Below are 25568 nucleotides of genomic sequence, written 5' to 3'. Positions count from 1 at the left end.
ATTAATTCAGCTATGTTATGTAACCTCAGATGTCTATAAATATGGGTCTCTGTGACCATTATGTTACACCTCTGCTTAGGGTACCATCCCTTAACAGACTATTGTGACAGAATGCTCCATCTTCATGAACAGAAATTAAAGACACGTGAACAAGCTTCCTCCTCTCTTATTTTGGATTCAAAGAGATCCTAGGGAACAAATTTCTTCCACAATCACAAACCACCATCTGCTCCCAGTTCAGATTTGTTGGACTGATACCACAATTGTAAAGTAAGGTACCACTTTCATTTTATTTGTTGCTCCTGGTGGAGTCAATCGAAGCACCGAATCAGGCCTGCAACATTTTGTTTTAATACAAGTTTGACAAGACTGAATGTGTTTTTATTTTATTATAACGGTGTAATATAATTTATGATTATTTGTTTGGGTAAAAGAGAATTCCTGATTATTTCCAGTTCTATTAAATTGTGTTTTGTTGGTTTATAATTAAACAGGGAGTTTATCATTTTTTTTATAACCCAGTTTCTTGGTGTTTTATTATATTTTTATGTGTAGCATAAACTATTGCTTTGGGAACAAATGTTAACGGGTGACTACCTTTATTTATTTGTTATTACGGACCAGTGTATTGCTATACTTAAGAAATAAGGTTTTATTTATAGTGACCCGAGACTCAAAATATTAAATTAATTAGCGTTATAGTAAATTAGGCATTGGAGTAGAGAACTCAGTGCCCCTTTCTACACACAGTTAGAGTAGACGGGCTACATTTATTTGAAAAGTATCCAAGCTTATTCAAACACTAGTTAAAACAGAAGAAAATAGCCATCCTGGATGATTCAGACCAAAGTCCCTACAGCAAAGCTTCAAATCAGATAGTTTGGCTTTTTAATTGCTGCGTTTTTTATCTACCTAATCCAGCTGAGATATTCTTTTAAAATGCAAGGCATTGCACCATTAAGTGATAGGCCATTTGTGATTCTTGTGAATGTTGAGATACCACAGGTGGTTAATTTCACAGAGATGCTGAACAGGTGCCACTCTTGATGTTTCTGTTGTCTCATTGTCTCTCTTTTCCTCTTGTGAAGTCTCTCTAAATGCTTCATATTCTTTCCTCAATAGAGTGCCTTGGTGACTGATCATCCAAGATATAATAATAGTTGCATTAGTTGAAATTGGATGATTGATAATTTCTTGTTACTTGTCCGTGAAGTTAATCTATATGGTCAAAACACTGTGCACATTACTCCAAATTATTGAGTTTTGTGTGTAAAGCAGATATGAATACTGAACTAGGAACATAATGGCAAACCAACAAGTGTGTCCACATTCTTGGTTTTCCACACGGGTACCACATACATTTTCACAACGTGAATCTCTTTTCCCAATGAAGAACAGAATTAAGGAATTATATAAAAATAAACTAATATATAAATGATATTCAATCTAACAAAGGTAAATGAATGAGATACCATTATAAATCATACATGTCTTTGAGCAGCATCTTGTACTATCCTGAAGCAGGCATCTACAACAAACTGACAGATTAAGTAAATAAATTAGTTATGCAAGTAAGTAATCTTTAATGCAGGTTTTCTTAGAGGGTTTTATTTTTGAGTAAAATACCAAAAAATGAATACACTTACATTGGAAGCCATGTACTGGTTTAACCCAAGACTCCAGAAGTCCTTGCATGTAAGGCAGATATTTCCATCTTTTACAGTTAATTCTGCTGTGGGATGATGTGGGTCCAAGATGTACTTCAGCTAAAGGCAGAAGTAATTATGATAGAAGTTAAAAAGGTGAAAGTAAATACACTTTGCAGTCTGGCCTTAAAGACACAACAAAATTGGCTTTAACCAAGCAATAATGCAAGGGTGACTGGGTGGACATGGCACTTGCCAATTCAACCTGAAGAGGCCCCAAATCCTGATCCCACTTCTCTCCTAAGCAAGCATATTGATGATCAATTGCTTGAGGAGACTTCTAATATAAATGGTCCTGAAGATAGAAACCCTTAGTTGGTCCACAATCTAATAATAGTTTAAAAAACTGAATCATATTAAAAATTATGACTGTTACCAATAACAGTACCAGTTTCTACAGCCGCATTCACTGAGGTAAAAGCATTTATCCAGTTCAAAAACTAAGGTAATTTGCTTACTTTCCAATCTGTAGTATGGCCTTAGACATGAGAGACTGAGCTAATGGTACTTCCAGTTGTCTTTCATGATAGAGGTAAAACATTTTGAAGAGACGCTTGACACAGTAAAAAGCCCTTGGTTATGGCTGGCAAGGCTTTGTTTCAGACATTGCTCTTTGGGGTTTCAGAAATTAGGACAGAATCCCCAACACTGGTTGTACACAGTTTCACTGAGTTTCTTTTATGGTTCCAATAAGACTTTTGTTGTCTTGTCTGCACCTTCTCAATATTTATGAGAATTTACAAAAGCAGACAATGTTAAACTTAAAACACTGATATCTGATAGGAAATATTGATTGACTTTTATAGGGCACTGATCTTTTCATTGAAAAACCTTCATTTCTTTAACTCTGGTGTCGATGTCTTCTTCTGGATCTCCAATGTCAATAGTGTCTCCCATTGGACAGACATTTGTAACCTCTGGTAAGCACGGATGTCAGTGAAAAAGAAAGAAACACGAAGTGTATCTTGTTGAAGACTGGTTATAAAAAAATTCACCATTAGCACACTGCATTTGGACTAATGAAAGGTGAAACACATGGTCCCAATGACTGTGGCTTTCATCAGCAGATTTTCTCAATGCGCACTTAATATTCTGATTTATTCTTTCATCCTGTTTATTTCAAAAGCATTTAGAAACATTTAACAAATAATTTTTTTCAGTTACCAACAACATATAACATGAATTAAAGAATTAAACACACAATTACCTGCCCATCTGTCTGAGGATGGTAAGCACTTCAGACTGCATGCTCTGTTTTCAGGACTTCAAAGATGTTCTCATTTAGCATCAATATGATTACTTCTGTAGTTCAGACAGGGGGTAATAAATGATTTTATGGAACATTACGTTTTTCTGGAAATGTTTCAACTCAACAAATAAAAAAGCATTTCTTTCAACAGTACCTCATTGACAAACTCTTTGCCTTGGTCAATAAAGATCTTCCTAACTATACCAAATGTGCGCAGCTTCCCTATGATGGCTGCAGACACTTCACTCACGGACTTGGACTGGAGAGGAGATCTGCTCAGTTGTAGAACCTCAGATCCAGGAGTAGCAATGTGGATTCTCTCCAGATCGTGGAATGGTGGACCAGCTCTTCACCCTCATGAGGATTCCAGAAGAAGCATGGAAGTATGCCCAGTCAGTCTATATGTCTTTCGTAGACTTATAAAAAGTGTAGGACCGTGTTCCTTGAGGGATACTGTGGGTGATGTTTGTAGATTATAGGGTTCCAGGACCCCTAATAACAGCTATTCACTCCCTGTATAATCGCAGTGAGAGCTGTATCTGCATACCTGGAAAAACATTAGCACTGTTTCCAGTAGGTGTGGGACTCCACCAGGGCTGTGCTTTGTCTCCTATCCTGTTTGTGGTTTTCATGGACAGGATTTCAAGGCACAGCCAGGGTGGGGAGCTGGTCCGGTTCAGTGACCTTAGAATTGCTTCGTTGCTTTTTGCAGATGACGTGGTGCTGTTGGCTTCAGGTTGTGAACTTCAGCACACTTTAGGAAAGAATGAGATTGTGGATATGAGCAGCCGAAATGAGCTTTCTTCACAGGGTGACTAGGCTCTCCCTTAGATAGGGTGAGAAGTGCAGACATCTGGGAGGGGATCAGTTTAGAGATGTTGACCCAATACATCAAGAGGAACCAATTGAAATGGTTCAGGCATCTGATACGGATGCCTCCTGGACGCCTCCCTGTAGAAATTTTACAGGCACGATCAGTCTGGGAGGAAACCCAGGGATTGCTGAGAAGATTATATCTCCCAGTTGGCCTGGGATTGCAGTGGGATCCCACAGATTGAGTGGTTGGGAAAAGGGACATATGGGCCTTACTGCTAAGACTGTTGTCCTGCTTCGGATAAGCAATGGAAAATGGATGTATGGTAATGCTACAAGAGAAGTACATTGTGGTAATATAAATTTGGAAATAATCTTAGCAACTCACAATGAAAAAAGGGAGGGCAGCAAGGATAACGAGAAGGCAAGAATAGTGGAAAAATCAAGCACTTCACAAAGGACAAATCATTTTAATTAATAGGTTTCTTTAGGACAATAAAACAAGGCTATTGATGACTGGATCTTACTATGATGTAACCTTACTTTGAAAACAAACATTTTTAGGGTGGCATCATAATTATTAATTGATTTGTCTCTTGGCAAGGAAGGACCACCTGAACTACTCTTTGGATTACTAGAAAAAAATGAACACACACAATTTCCTGCCTATTTGATCCTTCTTGAAGTACTAAGAGTTTATGGGAGAACTATAAAACTGGGCATCATTTTAAGAACACAGAACAAACTGCACCAGACCAGGACAATACATGTACTTAAACAGATACTTTAAAGAAATTGTATGACTGTCTGGTGATTAAATCTCAGCTCTAGGGAACTTGCAAGGACATATGACCATCATTAATATGAGCTATTGTAATTACTCTATTTCTTAGCACAAGTCATGCAAAACCACATCCTGAAGCAGAATTGTTAAATGTGTCTCATGATACATACTTGAGGGTACCCAGTTAGCTACATCACCTATAAGAGTTAGTCAGAAGTAGCCAGCAATAACTCTGTCTCTGGTGCCTCTCACACTGTGATGGTTACCAGTTCCAGGATTATCATAACACGCCATTAGAACACTCCACTAGGACGGCTGTCTTTTGTTCTTCACTTCTAACAACCAGACGTAAGTATTGTCGGCTTGGCCCGGTGTAAAAGAGTTGGTGGTCTGTCAGAAATGAAAATGATATATTCAGTCATTTCTCTTAACTTGGATGAATTCGGTGACCTCTTCTTTTAGGTCACTGGATTATGCAGGTTAAATTTCATCTATAAATGAACTTTCCTGCCATCTTTCCCTTTATTAGCATTGTGGAGGGTGGCGACACAGTGGGGTGTTTATTAACAAAAAAACAAACACAACTGTAGGTCACAAGGAATAACTTAGCTACACTAAAATGATTTTACACTAAATCTACACTAAAAAAGGTAAATACTGTATAAAGCTTTTTAGCAACACTTAATTCTCTAGAACATTTTTAGTATTCACTACTCAATGCTAATTTACTTCTCTGTTTAAAAAAAATTGTAAAAGTTAGACACCTGATTTGGGATCAATCTAGGCAGATTAGATTTTCTTAGTCCCAGAAGGAGAAACAGCTTATTAATCAAATGAATAAGTATGGATCAGCAAATATAAGTTTTTTTAATAACATATATTTTATTAAATATTTTGCATATTTCAAAAACATTCCTGTGCATTCATTGAAATGTCCAGCCTATTTAAAATGGTAAATTTGGTTATATTCCAGATATTAAATGAGATGCAATGCATAAACACGGGACATCAAGTCATCTTAGATATATCTAAATTATATTACAGTATATAAATTTTAAAGACTGAAAATCATTCAATAAACATTAATAATAATAAAGAAACTGCAGCACTGCCATACCTTTAATCATAAACTTCACAGACACACGTTGCTCTCTGATCATTACATTGTTGTTAAATTCTTCCTGTAAAAGATATTCTTTCAAGTTGTTGTAAAATTTAAAGGTTTTCATTTTTTCATGACGGAGAGAAATTCAATATGTTCTTGTTCTTCTTTTTGGCCTTCTACTTCTTCTTTCTTTTAATTTGAATGGCTGAAATTCTGTTTGTTGATACAGACAAACACAACGGCAAGTCAAAAATGATGCACACGAGCATGTGTGGGCTGACCAGAACATTCTTTATGTTTCTGACCATCATAATGAGGAGGGAAATCTTTACACTTTTGATGAGTTTGTAGTTTAAACAGGGGCCAATTTTCTTTTTAAAAATTACATAAAGGTGACAAGGAGCATACCTGCTAGATTGAGACAGTGGTTTAAAGCATGCTCGAGTTATGGCACTAATTATACTCCGCAACTTTTAATCAGTGGGGTTAATATTGTGGACAAGACATGTAATAATTACTTTATCAGAAAAAAATGTAATTTTGGATCAGAGGATTTTAAGAGCTTGTGGTAAATGGAACGTTTTACACCCCAAACCAAAATTGAGTAATATATAGATGGTCTCACATACATTTCTTGTCCCCAACAAAGTCAAGGAAATTAATTTTAAAATTCTTCACTGTTATTATCCTTGTAACAGATGGCTAAGTAAAATTTGTAATGATATGCCTCCTTTGTGTTCATTTTGCAAAAAAGAAGATGAAACAATTATTCATTTAGTTTATAGCTGTTCCCACTCAAAAGTATTCTGGTCAGAGGCTGCTGCTCTGTTGATTATTTGTTTCTATAAACTAGTACTTATTTCTGAAAATATGGCGTTTACTTTGGGTACTCACAGAAAGGAGAGTGATTTGAACAACACCTTAAACACTTCTTTGTCTCTTGGGTAAATATCATATTCTTAAAGCCAGAGCCATACACACATGACCAAACTTCATATTATTCTCTCGTAATATAGAATCCCTCTTTATCAGGGCAGTTTCTGGGCATAGACTGTCCGGGCAAAGGCCAAGGGCACCCTCAATTGGTCAGGGCACTTTAATGCTGTGCTCAATAGAGTTTCCTATCTTTTTTTTTTGATTAGAACAATTTGTCTGGACCGGACTGGAGCACAAAGTGCTGCGCCTGCACTGTCTGCATTATACACAGCACAACTGCTGTGCTGTTTCATACACTAGTGTAGGTAGCGTGCTAGGTATCTTGTGCAACATGCAGCCAATGTCATATGATGATGTTATAAAAGAATTTGCTGCAAGAAAGTCACAGTGTGTCCAATTTTAAAAAGACTTTTATTATTACAAAAGATGTGGTTCTAATATTATTTATTTGTTGTACTTCCTTTTTCTATATAAAGTTTGTAGAGTCTGTTAAATAAGTTATTTACATGCAAAGTGGTTAAATTTTGTTGTTTTATTGTTTTATATAAGCTTTGTATGTTTTGGTACATACACAATAAGAGTTCTTTTGTTATATTATTATTATTTTACGAGCTGCGTGTGGTCTTCGGGACAAAAAGCACCCCGAAGACTCCCTAGCAGTTTTACTATATACATGAACTTGGAGAGGCGTCAGCTAACTCTTAAGAATTTCCCAGGGCAGAGGACGTGGACCCACCTGTGCTTGCTGCCCCACTGGCTTTCGTAAGAACACACGGGTGATGCCATATCTTAGCCATATCACTGGCATATTAGTCCTATTAATCTTTGTCTCCAAATAAATAATGTTTTCAGTGAAAACTTCAAGCCTTGCCCTCTATTGCTGAGGTGTTTCACTTGCACATTGTTGAGCCACAGCATTTGCTTCTTTTCGAATGGTTGTGTCTCTTCATCTGCATTGTTGTTGCACGGTGGTGTTAGCTGCACACAGCTCTTTCGTAGTCATAGTGAGAAGTGAGCAGCATGCATGCGTCATCTAGTGGTTGTGGATGAGCATGAGCAGAGCAGACTGCTCCATACGCGCACAGGTCTTTCATTTATATATGTCTAATTATTCCATTTCCATTTATTTATTTTTAATTTAATGAGTGCTTAACCTGCATTAGCAGAATATTGTGTGTGTGTGTGTCTGTGTATGGTATTGTAAAGGGAGGGGGGTACCAAATAGGTCAGGTCTTTATGGCAGGCCATTAAACAGTAAAGTTGATAAAACATTCTTACTTTAAATCTATGTTAATAAGTTAATTATGTGAACTACTAATAATGTATTTTTTTTAAATACACAATGTTTATATGGGCGGCACGGTGGCGCAGTGGGTAGCGCTGCTGCTTCGCAGTTGGGAGACCTGGAGACCTGGGTTCGCTTCCCGGGTCCTCCCTGCGTGGAGTTTGCATGTTCTCCCCGTGTCTGCGTGGGTTTCCTCCGGGCGCTCCGGTTTCCTCCCACAGTCCAAAGACATGCTGGTTAGGTGGATTGGCGATTCTAAATTAGCCCTAGTGTGGGTGTGTTTGTGTGTGTCCTGTGGTGGGTTGGCGCCCTGCCCGGGATTGGTTCCTGCCTTGTGCCCTGTGTTGGCTGGGATTGGCTCCAGCGGACGCCAGTGACCCTGTGTTCGGATTCAGCGGGTTGGAAAATGGATGGATGGATGTTTATATATCCCCAGCCTAAGTTCAATTGTCATTTTAGATAATTGATTGTTAATCTTTATTTTTGTATTTGTAGTTTTGCACTCATATAATTCTGAATAAAGAAGTAAAAAAATGAGCAATGCAAATCCAGCAGTAACTTTATTTTTATTTTTTTTTGTTGTAAAATAATACCCATGCACAGAACAAATCAGGCAGTGTTGTAAAAAGTCATTTTTAGTGAGCAGAGAGTAAATGCGCAATGCAAATTGAATGGTGACTCAACGTAAAATGAAAAGGAGCAGGGATCAGGCAGTGTCATAACAGAAAAACTTCTACACATGTGGATCGGGGGGCATTGTGCGCATACACTCACAGATTGGGCAGGCAATACAGATCAGGTAATGACATACTCCTTTATTGCATGGAAACCTTGAACATTTTTGCAGCTATTAGTATATGTAAATCATATGTAAAAGGCTGGTCTGACTTCATGTTTTACAACTGATGCAAATTTTTTACAGTGTATTTGAGTTTATAAACCATATTTAGATAAACTGACAATACTTTCATTTATTCATTCATTCTCCAGACCTGCTTATTCCAATGCAGGGCTGTATTGGTTTTATTTGGGCGCAAGTGACACCAATCCAAGCAAGGCAAACTTATATGCCCAAACCCACAATTTTTCAGAGAATAGCCATTGACCTTAACATTTTTGGAGAATGGAAACTAAACGCTGATGGCCCTCAAACTTATTTACGGATTTAGGAGGCATCAGTCCTAACTTTTGTGTCACCTTGTCTCCCACTGACTTCAAAATGTTAAATAATAATAATAATAATAATAATAATAAATTTTATTTATATTGCACTTTATATTTTAGCAATCCCAAAGTGAAATTATGTAAATCTGTAAATTGATTTGCATGGGATGACATTGTGAAGCGCACTGCCACCTCACATCATTTCAACCTCAGGGGTGTCCTTTGTGTGCTCTGCAGTCAAGTTGTTTGCCTGGCTATAGAAAAGTCATCTCAGATAAAGGAGCACTGGAATCATTGAGTAGAAGGGTCCTTTGATTTGATTGGCTGGCCTAGCACTGACTCAGCTGTGGAATAGCCTGTAGGGGGGTGATAGTTTGTTGGCTGAGGTCTCTAGGACTCTGAACAAACCTGAATCCTTATATGTGACATAATCCACTCTTGCATTTTGTTTTGTACTTGTACTATTACTATTGTACTATTGTATTGTATTTCTGAGGTAGCAATGATAGATTGGTCATCTAGATCCGTGAAGAGGATTACTTGTGTTCTATACTGTGTATTGTATTACATTTCCCCCATTTTGTTGATGCCCATTGCACGTCCAACCTACCTGGGAAGGGATCTCTTTCTGAATTGCCTTTCTCAAGATTTCTTCTATTTTTTTCCTACAGGGTTTTTTGGGAGTTTTTTCTCTTGCCTTCTTAGGGTGTCAAGGCTTTCTATTAAACAACGGGGCTTGTTAAAGCCCATTGCAGCACCCCTTTTGTGACTTTGGGCTATACAAAAAATAAATTGCTGTTATTGAGTATTTTTTTCTGAATCTGCTGTATATACCTTTGCTTACTATTTGATAAAATCCTGTCTTGATTAAGACCTTTTTTGTCACCATTCTGAACACCTGAAAATCCCTTTGTGGTCTGTAACAGTTGGAAAGCATGGGGTCCTACATGAAACTCTGCTGCTGTTCCTCTGATTCTCAAATGTCAATTCTCTGTGATGAGCTCATTCTTAACTTTGTGGTATGGTAATGCAGTGGTTAATGCTGCTGCCTGACAGTTCAGGGTTTTGGGTTCAAATCCTGATCTTGTTACTGACTATGTGGTTGTTTTAAACATGTCTGGTTTCCTCTCGCAATACAAAGGTGTGCAGGTTAAGGATGATTGGAGACTCACACAGTGCTACCAGGATTAGGCTCTACCTCCTTGTTAGCCTTTATTGGGAAAACAGCAGTAGAAAATGTGGAATAAATCAGCATATTAATTAAAGAAAGAAACTAATCCTCTCCTACGACAAATCTGATAAAACCTCTTTGAGTCAGTAAGCAGGCAGAAGGAAGCTTGTCCATTGCATCTTTAAATATCTCTCCAGGAAATTCTGAAAAGGGAGCATTCATCACAGCAGTCTGTTACAGAATGATCATAGAAATAAGGACAGAGGTCCATTTGATAAAAAACTGAATTTACATGACAGTGCTGATTAATGCATACATTTACTCTGATTGGTTCATTGGCTTACACCCAAGTAAAAGTCTATTTTATTACACTCTTATTCTTCTTATATCCTTGAGGTTCAGCTTTTATCCTTGAAATCTCTGTGTAGGTTCAGTCTTGTTGTTTACAGGACATCTGCTGATCTCTTAATCATCTCCTAGTACATTTTGTGTATTACATCAACTGCCGTTCTAGTACATTCTTGTCTTTTATTCACTTAACCGTTTCAGTAGTTCTCTTCATGACAGTTTTAAAACAAATTCTTATATATTTCAATATGAACTACAGACCAAAATACTTAACTATTTTTACCTCCAAATTATTCTGCATTTAATACGCATCTTGTGGACCTTCACATTTTGTCTAATTGAAAAACAGTATTTGAAATGTTAGGTGAATAGTAAATGATGAATTATGCTGGACTGAATGTCTTGTTCTTGATATAACTTTTCTTATGCAGTATTATTCTAAAAACAAAATCCCAATATGTGGGCTTACTGGTCATTATAGATTGCGAAAGACGTCCCAAGTACCTGTTAGGTTTGTTTTAAAATGTTGTTGCACTCATTCTTGATTCATTCATTGAAGTCCTGAATACAAGCTCACTAAAGTGAAACTTACATCAAGAAAAACTGTGAACCTTATCTTAACCCTTTCTCTCTTTTTCCTTCACTATAGATGACATTAATTATGGACCTTGACATGAACAAAACCAGTGTTAACACAACTCTCATTACCCCAAGTGGTGAACCCAGTGTTATTCTTGATATAATACTTTACGTGTTGCTGATTATTGTGATGTTTTCCTTGGGATGCACAGCAGATGAGAAGAATCTACGCCTCAATTTCAAGAGACCTTGTGGATTATTAATCGGATTGTGCTGTCAGTTTGGAATTATGCCTCTTTCTACTTTCCTACTTGCTTTTCTGTTGAAGTTCAAATCCAGTTATGCAGTGGCCATTATCATTGTAGGTTGTTGTCCTGGAGGTATGGCCTCAAATATGGCCTCATACTGGGTGGACGGGGACATGGATCTTAGGTAATGACAATTGGATTTAGTAGGTGTCATTTAAGATAATATGCTGTTTTAAAGTTTGCACTGAGAGTACTTTCTGGTGTCTCTTCACATCTGGGATAATGCTAAAAAAATGTTCCAAATATGTGAAGAAAGGTAAGTTAGAATACACAAAAGACAAATGAACAAAGGGAGAGCACAAGGTAGCCAAGGGTGAGACAAAACCAAATCCTGTTGCGTAATTTGTCTGGTGGGATGGCTAGCCCACTTTCAGATCCCCAAATATCACATTCTTTATTTTCTCTTTCACATTCTGTTCCTCTGCCTGCTTTGTTTAGACAAATTATGAATTTTTATTTTTCATTATTTTATATCATTCTTTTTTTTTTCCTGGGCAAAGTAATGTTGACCAGTGCGGCAAATGATGTGTGCACTTTAAAAGACGGTGGACACAAAGTGAAATATCTGAACTTTAAGATCATCTTATGTTAAAGAAAAAATAAAAATATAAAATGTTCTTATAGGGTGGCGCGGTGGGTAGCGCTGCTGCCTCGCAGTTGGGAGACCTGGGGACCCGGGTTCACTTCCCGGGCCCTCCCTGCGTGGAGTTTGCATGTTCTTCCCGTGTCTGTGTGGGTTTCCTCCGGGTGCTCCGGTTTCCTCCCACAGTCCAAAGACATGCTGGTTAGGTGGATTGGCGATTCTAGATTGGCCTTAGTGTGTGCTTGGTGTGTGGGTGTGTTTGTGTGTGTCCTGCGGTGAGTTGGCACCCTGCCCGGGATTGGTTCCTGCCTTGTGCCCTGTGTTGGCTGGGATTGGCTCCAGCAGACCCCCGTGACCCTGTGTTCGGATTCAGCGGATTGGAAAATGGATGGATGGATGGAAATGTTCTAATAGTAATGAATAATGAAATTCAGAAAGACAGGATACTTCTACCTTTAAGACTCTACTTTTGTTGTGACTTCAAATTAGCATTTTGGTTTTAAAGACTTCCTATGTATCAGACCTCCTTAATTATTTATAATTATATATATATATATATATATATATATATAGGGTTGGGGAACTGTCCCTGTATAGTGTGTACCACTCAGGCAGTGAAAACAGCACTGAGGTACCAATCATAGGCATACAAACTGCACAACAGACAATGAACAGTTGTCAGAGGGAGGTTTTATGGAGTTGGAACTGGTAGGATTACAGATGTAGGGGAAATGAGGGTGACATAAACGGAGTGGGACAGAGGTGATGTCATCGTATGGTTTCGGAAATGAGGACATCAGTAAAGGACTGGAAAGGAGGACTGCAAGCTGGTGTGGAAGTGTGTTGTGTTGAATGTCCATTTATGTCTTATCAGATCGCAGATCTTCGTGTTTTCTGGTAAGGAAGAGAGAAAGGCATTAATATGCTGTCCTGTACTCCCATCCCTTTTCAAGCTCTATTGGGCCCATTGGCTGCCCCCTAATCATGTGTTTGTGACATTATATTTATTTATATATTGCATTGAAAGGCTGACATTGCAATGTTGATTAAAACTGCTATAGACTGCTTTGACTCGATCTGGTGTGGTCAATAAACAACATATTGCTAACCCTGCATTTAATAAAGCAGCTTTCGATGCATTTGTTAATAGATATTTTTTTTCTGCTGCTGCCTTGTAGTTTGTGCATGACGGTGACATCTGTGCTCCTCTCAGTTATAATGATGCCCTTGAACCTCTACATCTACTCAATTCCTTGGACTCATATTGGAACCATCATCATTCCATATAAAAATCTAGGTAATTCAGGATCATTATGTATTTGCAATTTTTTTATTTCTTTTAAGTCTTTGTCCAATCCTTGTAACCCGTCCTGCTCTCTGGACTGAGTATACATTTTTTAGTTCTTACAATTTCTTTTAGGGGGCACAGTGGTTAATGCTAATTCTCAGTATACCTAATCACTATCAGAACAGATTTTGTCCTGTTCCTGTGCTGAAAGAAATGCAGATTAGGTTTATTTGTGTTTAAGTGTGAATGGGTGTGTACACGAGTCAGCCCTGGCTTTCCATCTAGATCTGGTCACTACATACAGCAGATTCAGACATCTTCACTTTTTAATTTTGCTATGTTGTATCAGCCTTGTGCTAAAGTCAATTAAATTCATGTTTTCCCACTTCAAACAACACTCCATACCCCAAAATGACATAGTGAAAACAAGATTTTAAACATGTTTTGTAGTACTAGGGTGTTGTACCGTGTTAGCCATTATGAATGTAGAGAAAAGCCAAGCAAAATACATCTTGCCTGAAGAAGGGGCCTGAGTTGCCTCGAAAGCTTGCATACTGTAATCTTTTTAGTTAGCCAATAAAACATGTTTTGCAAATTTATTAAAAATAGAAAACTGAAATATTAAATTGACACAAGTATTCAGACCCTTTGCTTGGGTCGAGTGCATTCCTTTCTACTGCTAATTATTGAGATGTTCCTACACCTACAATGTGTACCCAAGGCAACGATGTAAAAGGAATTGTCTGCAGAACTTAGAATTACGTTGTGGCCTAGAATTGTGTCGAAGACTCGAAAAAATTCTACAGTATTGAAGGTTCCTAGAGACCTGGGGACCTGGGTTCGCTTCCCGGGTCCTCCCTGCGTGGAGTTTGCATGTTCTCCCCGTGTCTGCGTGGGTTTCCTCCGGGCGCTCCGGTTTCCTCCCACAGTCCAAAGACATGCAGGTTAGGTGGATTGGCGATGCTGAATTGGCCCTAGTGTGTGCTTGGTGTGTGGGTGTGTTTGTGTGTGTCCTGCGGTGGGTTGGCACCCTGCCCGGGATTGGTTCCCTGCCTTGTGCCCTGTGTTGGCTGGGATTGGCTCCAGCAGACCCCCGTGACCCTGTGTTCGGATTCAGCGGGTTGGAAAATGGATGGATGGATGAAGGTTCCTAAGAACTCAATGGACTTCATAATTCATAAATGGAAGACATTTGGAACAGCATTGACTATTCATGGTCAAACTGAGCAAACATACTTGGATAAGTTGACCCAATGGTCACTCTGACTGAGTTGGGGAGGTAAGAAAAACTTCCAGAAGGACAACCATCACTGTAGCACTCCACCAATCTGGGCATTATGGCAGAGTGACCAGACAGAAACCTCTCCTCAGTAAAACACACATGAAAGGTCACACAAAGTTTGCAAAATATCACCTAAAGTACTCTCAGACGGTGAGAAACAAGAATCTGTGGTCTCATATAACTAAGATAAGTGTCAAGTCTGGATGGAATCAGGCACCACTCATCAATGCCATGCCATTCCAACAGTGAACCTTGGTATTGGCAGCATCATGCTATGGGCATGGAAATTGGGAAGCTAGACAGGGTTAAGGAAGCAAGTATACAGCAAAATACAGAGATATCCTTAATGAAAATCTGCTCCAGAGTACACTGGACTTCAGAATGGATGAAGGTTCACCTTCAGACAGAACAATGACCCTAAGTACAAAGCAAAAACAACACAGGAGTGACTTAGGGTCTAAGGTATATATTCCTGACCAGCCTGAACTTGAGTCCAATCAAACATCAAATAACCACTTGGTCTCCATCCAACCTGACATATCTTGAGAGGAATTTGCAGAGAAGAATGACAGAAAATCTTACAACCCAGGTGTGTGAAGCTTGTCACGTCAAACCCAAGAAGACTTCCAGCTGTAATCACTGCCAAGAGTACTTCAATTATATATGGAGTAAAGAGTCTGCATACTTGTGTCAATGTGATTGTAATACATTTCCAAAATTTTCTAAAGGCTTGTTTTTGCTTTGTCATTCCAGGGTAATGAATGTTGCTTGATGTGGTGAAAAATGAATTTAAAAGACTTTAGTATAAGGCTGTAATAAAACAAAATAAGTGAAGAACTGAATACTTTCTGAAATTTGTTCTCTTGTTGCTCAGACAGACTTCAGCTCCCTGTAATCCTCTAGTAATAAAAGACCCTTAAAACAATGAATGCTTTCACTTAGCACCGTGTGCCAGAATGTCTAAAATGGCTCTCTAGCAGTTGTTTTCCTGGACTCTTTCTCTGGTTTTCTTAATGAAAACTGTATTAGCATATTGATTCACTACAAATGTTTAATCAATTTCATTTAAATGAGATCAAGAAAATGAGCTACGTCTATGTTGATAGGGTAGGCTCTTCTGAACCCAATAGTCAAAAAATGCTAGTTGGCACTGCTGCTTTATGGATCCTGGGTTCTTATCCCTAAATTGATCACCATCTGGGTGGAGTTTGTGTGCTCTCCTCGTGTCTCTTTGGATTTTTCAGAGCATTCTCTGATCTTCCAAACACACCCCATAAAAGTGCCTGTTTAGTGAACTGGCAGCTCTAAACTGGCCCCATATTAATGATTCTCCACTGCAAAACATGACTGGTTTCAAGACATCAGATCAGCATTGCAAATATCCACAACAAGACATTCTTCTTTCCGTTTTTAATGTTTCAGTAACTGTACTGATTGTTGCATCAAGAAATTAAGAAATTATTATCTAACTTTTTAAAATTAATTTATATGAATGGTTTCTAACTGAAGGTTAATTTATTTCTTCTTTAATTTCTTCATGGGCAGGATTTATGCTGTTGTTCATTTTGATTCCAGTTTGCTTTGGGATCTTCACAAGACGCCTCATTGCTAAAAAAGCAGAAATAATTGTGAAGGTAAGCATGTTTTATTACAAGATTTTAATATTAAACAGGTAATGTTCAACGATTGTAACAAGGCAGAAAGAGATCAAAAGAGGTTTGGAGCACCATGGTGAACCCCGTGTAGTTGGATGAAATGAAAATAATCAAATATCAAGGAAAACTCGAGAACGTCTTCACAGTTGGGAATCAAAAATGGTTTGGCTCAAAATTAGGGTGTATCTGGTTTTATATGGCCCAGGCTGGAAGGGGCAGGTCCAGGAGGGTGGGAGATGGAAGTGACATCAGAGGTGGTATGGTTGTCAATCTCCCATTCTGCAGGGGGAGGAAGAGAAAAGACATTAAGGAACAGCGCCAACCCCTGTTTTGGAGGGTAATCACCATTACTAGAGTCTATAAGCTGTCTCCCATGTGCACACTCATAGTACAGTACAATAAATAAAAGGAGGTCCTAAGCTAACCACTGAGCTCCTCACCGCCTCAAGATGTTAAACTGTTACTCAGATTAAAGGGTTTTCAAAAACATTTCATTACAAGTGCTAGAGTCTGGAAACTACAGCCTCATTTGAATTTGATTTGGCAATTAAAATGATCCTTAACAGTAAGAGCAAATAAAAATGCTGGAGTTTACAGTGTTGAAAACAAAAAGACAGATAACCACCCGTCCAATTACCATTTTGGCAAAAGGAGTTTAACAAAATTTTGAAAAAAAAAACCCCAAAAACTTCTGGTGGAAGCCAATGATGTGACTTGCAGTACGTGGTCTGCTTATTTGACATTAGCATCCTATTCTGGTTGGATTTTAAGGGCTGCTGCTAAATGTGAGGACAGTGGAGATGTGTGTGGTCCTCTTCTGGTGACTTCTCCTCCATTCTAAGGGCATTAAAGGAAAACAGGTCAGCAACTATTGTATGTGACATTCGATTTCCTTCCTCCATGCACAGAATCATTTCCCTTAAGGAACTCCCCAAACCCACACCTGTGACAACACCTAAATTAAAAAAACTGTCTGCTCCATGGAATATCAAGACTTTGGAACAATCAATCATGGTGTACTGCACATTTGATTTTGTCTTTCTATTTTTGCTGTGAGATGAGCTGTTGACTCTCAGAAACTTCTCTTCTGATTCTGTTGTGGCTTTGGGTCTACCAGATCTACAGTATTTCTGTCAGTTTTCTCCAGTTTTCAAGTTCCTTTTGATAGTGTAGGAATTGGTACTCATTGACACCTTGGCTTTATTTGTCATTTCTCTGCAGAAAAGTCCTGCACATTTGAGGGTTACAGTAGTCTGTCTGTCTTCCTTTGTTAATTGCCTTTTTCTCATCATTATGATAGCAATATAAAGTGCAATATTGTCTAAATATATTAAAATATTGTCAGGGGGATCTGGACACCATACAGGGTTGGTCAAATATGTGGCAGTTGAAATTTAAAGTAAGTAAATGAAAACTAATGAAGGAAGAATATTAGATATGAATACACAATGGGTTCTTTGAAACTTGAAAGTACACTTTATGAGGATTTAGGAGTTGTAGTGGGCATGACACTATCAACTGCCAGACTGTTCAGAAGCCATTAAGAAGGCTAACAGAATGTTAGGTGATATAGCATGATTTGTACAGTGCAAGTCGAAGGAGGTTCTGCTTTAGCTTTACAATGCACTGGTGAGGTGTCATCTGAAGTACTGTGTGCAGTTTTGGTCTCCAGGCTACAAGAAGGACATGGTAGCACTAGAAAAGTTCAAGAGAAGGACAACTAGATTAATTCTAGGACCACAAGAGATGAGTTATGAAAATTGATTAAAAGAGCTGAGTCTTTTCAGTTTAAGCAAAAGGAGATAACGAGGTGAAAGGTTGTAGTGTCTAAAATTATGGAGGGAATTTGTGAATTTCCCCTTGGGATTAATAAAGTATCTATCTATCTATCTATCTATCTATCTATCTATCTATCTATCTATCTATCTATCTATCTATCTATCTATCTATCTAGTACAGTGGATCAAGAGTGTTACTTTAAAATTAGTTCAACAAGAGCAAAGGGTCACAGTTGGAAAGTTAAAGGTAAATTTCAAACTAACATTGGTAAGTTTTTCTTCTCGCAGAGAACCATGAACACATGGAATAAGTGACTAAGTAGTGTAGTAGATAGTAAGACTTTAAAGAAATTCAAAACTAGACTTAAGGTTGTGGGTTCAAATCCCACTACTGACATTGTGTGACTTTGAGCAAGTCAGCCTGCCTGGGCTCCACCTGGAAAAACCAAAAAGAAATGTAACCAATTGTATCATAAATGCTGCAAGTCGCCTTGGATAAAGGTATCAGCCAAGTAAGTAAATGTGAATGCTGAATAGTCTGCTCTTGTCTACATTTTTCTAATGTTCTAGTTTTTCTAAAAACAATTGCTTCAGAGAGTTCAGCAACATGGTCTGTTCCAACACTCCTTTTATACAGACAGAGGGATTGTAAGTAATCAACAAAAGATGGGATACATGTAGGAACTGTTTCCATCAACTTTCTTGTTTTAATTAATTTTAGTCACTGTTCATCTGTTTCTTGTTCCCTGAAGGAAGGCCTTTTCTTTAACTCAAAAAATTCCATAATTATTTAGCTTTCGCTAACCCAAACTTTTAACATCTGCAAATTTAACACACATCTGCATCATTTCAGGTTATTCACTGGATTTGATCTGTTTAAACTTCAATAAAAACTAGAAAAATGGGGGAGTTCTAAACCTTTTGATCAGTAGTGTATAATGTAAATTATTAATATATGACTTCAGTGTATGAATATATTGTTATAATCCAGAGGTGTGAAAGACAGAGGAATGGGTTTAGCACTCGGACAACTTTGGTGGAAGATGGCCCATAAGATGACCATTTCAGTTAAACCTACTATCTCCCTCTGTGACCACTCTGCCATGCCTCTCCTATGTTCTGTGGCTCCACACATTCCCGCCTGACATGACCTAAGCCTGAGTGAAAATGTAACACTAGGTTAATTTATTGTGACATTGTCAACAGACAACTCTAATTTCTTTAAAAGTGAAATGCTCTCAAATTAATGACGGTTTTGGGGTGTTTCTGTTAGGAGTCTCATCCATGTTTTATTTTCCACTCAAGAGTAACAAAGATTTTTGAATAAGATTTTTTAAAAATGATCTTAATTTGACAACCTCATTATTCATGGCAACCTGGTTCCTACTGATGTCTTCATTTTTTGAAGCATTCTCTTCTTCTTTTTACTCATTATTTTTCTTTTGCCTACTAACCATTAAGCAATCCAGTATCTCAGCTTACTAGTGATGGCAAAAGGAATCTAACTTCAGGATGGACTAATTTCAGATTCTTTGTATAATGCTGAATTCACATGGTATCACACATACTGTAAATCTGAGTTTCTGAGTCATAAATTCCATGTGAACTATGAGTCAGACAATTTGAGTGGGGTCTGGGTATAGGGCCTGTAAGCTGTGGGGTGGCAGGGCCGTTTCTTGACATAGGCACTCCAGGCAAATCCCAGAGAGCCTTCTAGTGGTCAGGGTGCATTACTGCTGCCCTTAGTAGAGATTCCAATCTTTATTTTGTTTAAAAACATGTGACTGCACTGGAGCACAAAGAAATATTTATATTGTGCACCTCAGCAGCACCTGCACTGTCTGCACTATGCACAGCACAGTCTGTCTGCTGTTGCATACACTAGTGCAGGGAGCATGCCAGACATCTCATGTGACGTGTAGCCTCCATGCTACCTGTGTGTCGCATTCATGACAGTGGGGCAGAGCTGCTACAACTTCAGTAGTTAGCCTCTGCCTGGACCAGAAGTCAGGATTCACCCCCTGGTCATCCCATGTAATACACAGCTGGGTCCCAGTCCCCTCCTCCTCCTCTTCATGTGAATTTCCCCTTGGGATTAATAAAGTATCTATCTATCTATCTATCTATCTATCTATCTATCTATCTATCTATCTATCTATCTATCTATCTATCTATCTATCTATCTATCTATCTATCTATCTATCTATCTATCTATCTATCTATCTATCTATCTATCAAGCACGGCGCCACAGGGTAAGTGATAGCTAACCTGGGTGCAGTCAAGACTCCAGTGAGTTACTGAGTCCAGGCAGTTTCCTCCTGTCATTGCCACCACCCACTTAGCTTGTTTCTCGGATCCAGATGTACTAAGATGAGAGAGTGAGCCTGAGGTGAGGAGGCCTTTGAGGCAGGAGCACTGGTACTGCAGCAGGGACACCATGGCCACTACACTACCAGGGATTTTTAAACAATACATACACTCCAAGGGGACAATTATGCAGGGACACATTTAGCACTACACAAGCACGATGCCAGTTGTCCCTCCCCAGGCAAAAAAAAAATTCCCTGATGGTGATGCTACAATGACCAGTCAGACCTTGATGTGAAAGCACTAGCACAAGAAATGGAAGTTTTCCTGGATTTTCCTAAAGTTAACATGACCACATTGGAACTTTTACCTTTCTTGCAAGAAACTACTTTAAATGAAATACATTCAGATATGTGGCTAGCCCTCAGAACTGTAGTCACTATTCCCATAACTGTAGCCTACAATGTTATAAGACCATCTCAATGGCCTTGCAATCATGACCATTAACAGAGATGTGTCTGGGAAGATGTCAAATAATGATGTTATAAAAGGTTTTACTGCAAAAAAGTCAAGGTGTGTGTGATTTTAAAAAGACTTTTATTTGCAATGCTAAATCCCTTCTTTTATTAGCGACCTGTTTCTACTATTATTTATTTTGTTGTACTTCCTTTATCTCTGCGAAGAATCTGTTAAATAAGTTATTTACATGCAGAATGGTTCTATTTTGTTATTTTATTGTTCTATTTAAGTTTTATATGTTTTGGTACATATACAGTTTACATGCAAAAGAGATCTATAGTTGTATAATTATTATTTTGTCATTCTGTTTACATATATGTATTTTTAATGAAATAAGTAACTAACCTGTGTTAGTAGCATATTGTGTGTGTGTGTTTGTGGTCAGAATAGGTCAGAAATGGCCCTGTGGGGTAGTACAGTGGCACAGTGGTACTGCTACTGCCTCGCAGTAAGGAGACCAGGGTTTGTGTCCCCGGTTCCCCCTGTGTGATGTTTGCATGTTCTCCTAGTGACTGCTTGGGTTTCCTCCAACCATCCAAATACAAGCAAGTGGATTGGCAATATTAAATTGACTGGTGCCCTGTCCCTGGTTTGTTTCTGCCTTGCACCCTGTGCTATTTGGGATAGGCTCCTGGCCATAGTTAATTGGGTTAGAAAATGACTTTTGATATACTGTGAAAAAAGGAAATGGACAGCTTTGAGTGAAAAATATGTCAATAATAATGAGGTCCCATCCATCCATCCATTATCCAACCCGCTGAATCCGAACACAGGGGTTTGCTGGAGCCAATCCCAGCCAACACAGGGCAGGAACCAATCCCGGGCAGGGTGCCAACCCACCGCAGGACACACACACACTAGGGCCAATTTAGAATCGCCAATCCACCTAACCTGCATGTCTTTGGACTGTGGGAGGAAACTGGAGCGCCCGGAGGAAACCCACGCAGACACGGGGAGAACATGCAAACTCCACGCAGGGAGGACCTGGGAAGCGAACCCAGGTCCCCAGGTCTCCCAACTGCAAAGCAGTAGCGCTACCCACTGCGCCACCCATAATGAGGTCTCATTCTTTTAAATGATAATGTGGAACATGTCTCCAATGAGACACAAAACAGAAGGATTTTGTTAAATGCATGACTATAGTTTGACTTTTTTTTTTAGGTTGGCTTCATCGTGGGCACCCTGACAATGATTGTATTTTTTGGTGCTGTAGTGATTAATGGACAGATGTGGAACATAAGTGCATCGGTGATCTGTGCTGGATTCTTGTCTCCTTGCATTGGCTATAGCCTTGGATTTCTATTCGCAAGACTTTCACGTCAGTCTTGGGCAAGGTTAGAAATGAAACAAAAAAAGTAAAATCTGCAAACACTGTGTTTAAAAGTAAGGACCAAAAGTGGCAGGAGGTGGGCACCTGCTTTTATACAGGTTCTATTTGGTAATACTGTTATTGTAGGACCCCATGAAAGATAGGTGCCCTGTCCAGGGTTGGTGTCTGCCTTGCATCCTGTTCTGCTAGGAAAGGCACTGTCCATGTTACTTTGAAATTTGATTTGGCAAATCAGAGAATGTTGTTACTACAGCCTGACATCTTTATCCAGAGGGACTGACAAGTTCAAGGTTCAGTTTCATTGTTCACTTTTATTATTTACAACTGATTATCTCAGGGTTAGACCAAGAATAAGAGGCAGAATATGAACCACAAGCATGGGTTTAAGCTCATGTGTCTTAATCACTACATTATACAATACTTTCCAATATAAAAGTACAGCCGTTCCACGTAGTAGTGAAACAGGACAAACTTTAAAAATCAATAAACAAACAGGTATTGCTAGCTAAGCGGAGGCAAGTTACATTCCAAAATGTGGAGACAGATAGACGACTTGAACAGAGGCTGGCGCATGAGTGAGGAGGTCCCTGCCCAGCTCCCTAGTCACTCTTCCCCCTCCCCTCGGACCGCAGCCTCTGTCTAGGATTAGTGCGAATATATCACTCCTGCAAGTGAACTATGATTCTTAGCGTGATAAGAGAAGTCGCAAAATCAACCAGAATGTTCAAACAAATTCTAGAAAAAAATCTGATTTAAATCCATTAAGTAAGTCTCTTGTTCGCTAGCTAAGTAGAGGTAAGGTATGCCCCAAGACTGAAACATGAGTGAGAAAGGTCCCACCCCACTTCCCTCAGCCCACTGCATCTCTCTTGGATTTACGCAAATAAATCAGTGCCGCAACCAAACTATGATACTTAGCGCGATGAAAGAAGTTGTAAAATCAACTGGAATGTTCAAACAAATTATAGAAAAAAACTCGAGCTAAATCCATTAAGTAGTTCTCTTGTGAAAAGTGGACAGACATACAGACAGACAGACATTGGATTTTATACATTTAGAGATAAGCTTGTCTGCCTGAAAAGTGTTAAAAATGTTTTCATACATTTTCACTTATTTTCAAAAAGCAGAACCTTACAATGACATGCTACTCAATCAAACAAATTATAACATATCAGATATAATCATTTACTGAAAGATCAAAACAGAGAACAAAAAGGGAAAATAGTAATTCAAAGAAAAAAATAACAAAACAAAACTAGATAAACTAGATTCAACAAAGAGGTAAAGGGTATAAGTTGCTTTCGTTCAGATTCAGGCAAATACACGATTTATGATTATTGATGGGTGTAATAAGAAATTCAGATCAGTAAGTGGGGCTTTAGCCATTTAAGGCATTACGTGTAAGAAGGAGGATTTAGAAATCAGCCTTAAGTTTAACTGGGAGCCAGTGTAAGGCACTGGCTTATCTTGGGTGGTTCACTCTGGGTGGCACTTGTTTACTGGCAGCCCTATTTAATAAACTTTAGTTTACTTAAACTTTAGACTTTTTTGACAATTTTGTTTGATAGACCTTTGGTAAGCTAATGTGAATTATTGTTTAATATGTATTATATTTTATTTTGTAAGTTTGGGTTTGGCAAACTCAAGGTCTGCCCCATGCGACAAAAACTCTAGCTACGCCATTATGGTGTAAGAACTTGAGAACTGGAGTTATGTGTTTGTACTTTTTAGTTCTTGTAATGATCTGATTTCAGCTCTCCTCAGGTCACTGACTCTGAACACATTGTCCTCATGCTCATTTAGTTCTTTTTTGTATCCCTCTCATAATAACATTAGGTACATTAGTGGCTCTGTGTGTGAGGATTGGCATCCCATCTATAGCTCCCATCTTACCTGGACCTGCAACAAAAATAATACCCAGTAATGGAAAGTGTGGATTGAGAAAACAGATGGATGAATATTTATTTTATTTATCATTATTTGATATAGAAAGGAAAAGCTATGGCCTTGGACAATAACAATAGCCACATCTGTTAGGAGGCACAGCTTTTAGCTTTTAGAATTTCCTAATAATTCAGCTATCCATGCCCTTCTGAACTGTTCCAGCCCTTTTTAAGCCGAGTATATTTCCTTGGAAGCAGCATAATGGCCCAGTGGTAAGCTCTGCTACCTCACATGCTCCAGATTCTTGGGTTTTAATGTCAGCCTGGGAGCTCACATAGTGTAGTTTCCATGTTCTCCCAATGTCTTCCTTCCACACACCAAAGACAGACATGTAAATTTCTCCCAGTGTGAATATGTACTGGCATTCGGTTCAGGTATTATCTCCCATCTTGTGAGCCAAAACAGGTTTAAACACTTTGTTAATGGATGGAGGATGGATGATTCTTGGTTATCATTGCAACCAGAACACTAACAGGCCTTAAAGTTTTGTTTTTTTTTTGCATTAAAAAAAAAAGTTTTATGCTGGATTTCCAGTTGACAAAATCCTGTTAACCTCAAGATGGGTTTATCTTGAAAAGCCAGTCTGGTATTGATGTTTTTATACCTTCATTTGTAGGTGTAAAGTAGGATTCATGCCAGAATTATAACTAATATAACATACTCAAACCTTTTCAGTCCTGTTTAGGGTGGCAGGGGCCTAACCTGGCAGCACTGGGTACAAGCCAGAAACCAGCACTGGATGGACAGGGCAGTCCATTGCAGGGCCAACACACACCCTCAGGCCAGCAAGAGGACAACCACAGAGACACAAAGAGAACGTGCAAACTCCACATGGACAGCATCTGGGCATTGGATACGGATGCTGGATATTAATTATTTTATTTTGCTATTAATATATTATTTTGAAGTGAAAAACACATCATATATCTGAACTGTCCATCATGTAAATTAAAAATTGCATAATGAGGAAGCAACAACTGAACCCAAAATGATATTAGTTACAGTTTTGGTTTGATACCCCTACCAGTCCGTTTATTTTTTATTATCGTAATTTGTCTGGATGTAGACAGCATAACTGCAAGCCACTAATGGTGCCTGAGTAGCAGCTGAAAGAATCACATTTGTTGTTTTTCTTCCTCTGAGATTTCAATTTTTAAATGTTACTTTAATTAACAAGATGACCTCAAAATAAATAAAATTGACTTCACCTGAATGGTCTATTTCCATAATGAATGGTGGTCTGTTTTTTAGATGTCGGACCATCTGCTTGGAAACGGGCATACAGAACGCCTACACGTGCGCCATCTTTATTGAATTATCCTTCTCTGGCCTGATTCAGCAAGAAATGATGTCTTACGTCCTGATTTACATCATTGCCTCTTATGGACTTGCCTCCCTAGTAATAGAGGGTAAGTTTTTAATAAATACTTCAC

General features: G+C 38.6%; 2 protein-coding genes across 2 annotated transcripts in view; both read left to right on the top strand.

The window, feature by feature from the left end:
* pitx1 (paired-like homeodomain 1) overlaps nucleotides 1–25568 on the top strand; it is a 554834-nt gene that overhangs the window by 195094 nt on the left and 334172 nt on the right. The window lies entirely within an intron of this gene.
* LOC127529560 (ileal sodium/bile acid cotransporter-like) overlaps nucleotides 11209–25568 on the top strand; it is a 29938-nt gene continuing 15578 nt past the window's right edge. Inside the window, exons 1-5 of the mRNA XM_051933473.1 lie at nucleotides 11209–11572; nucleotides 13210–13328; nucleotides 16147–16235; nucleotides 22023–22195; nucleotides 25387–25544. Coding sequence (XP_051789433.1) covers nucleotides 11211–11572; nucleotides 13210–13328; nucleotides 16147–16235; nucleotides 22023–22195; nucleotides 25387–25544 — 901 coding nt within the window. The 5' untranslated portion in view covers nucleotides 11209–11210. The remainder of the gene's footprint in view (nucleotides 11573–13209; nucleotides 13329–16146; nucleotides 16236–22022; nucleotides 22196–25386; nucleotides 25545–25568) is intronic.

This window comes from Erpetoichthys calabaricus, chromosome 11, assembly GCF_900747795.2.
Source record: "Erpetoichthys calabaricus chromosome 11, fErpCal1.3, whole genome shotgun sequence".
Classification (NCBI taxonomy): domain Eukaryota; kingdom Metazoa; phylum Chordata; class Cladistia; order Polypteriformes; family Polypteridae; genus Erpetoichthys; species Erpetoichthys calabaricus.
This window is presented reverse-complemented; position numbering and strand designations above follow the sequence as displayed.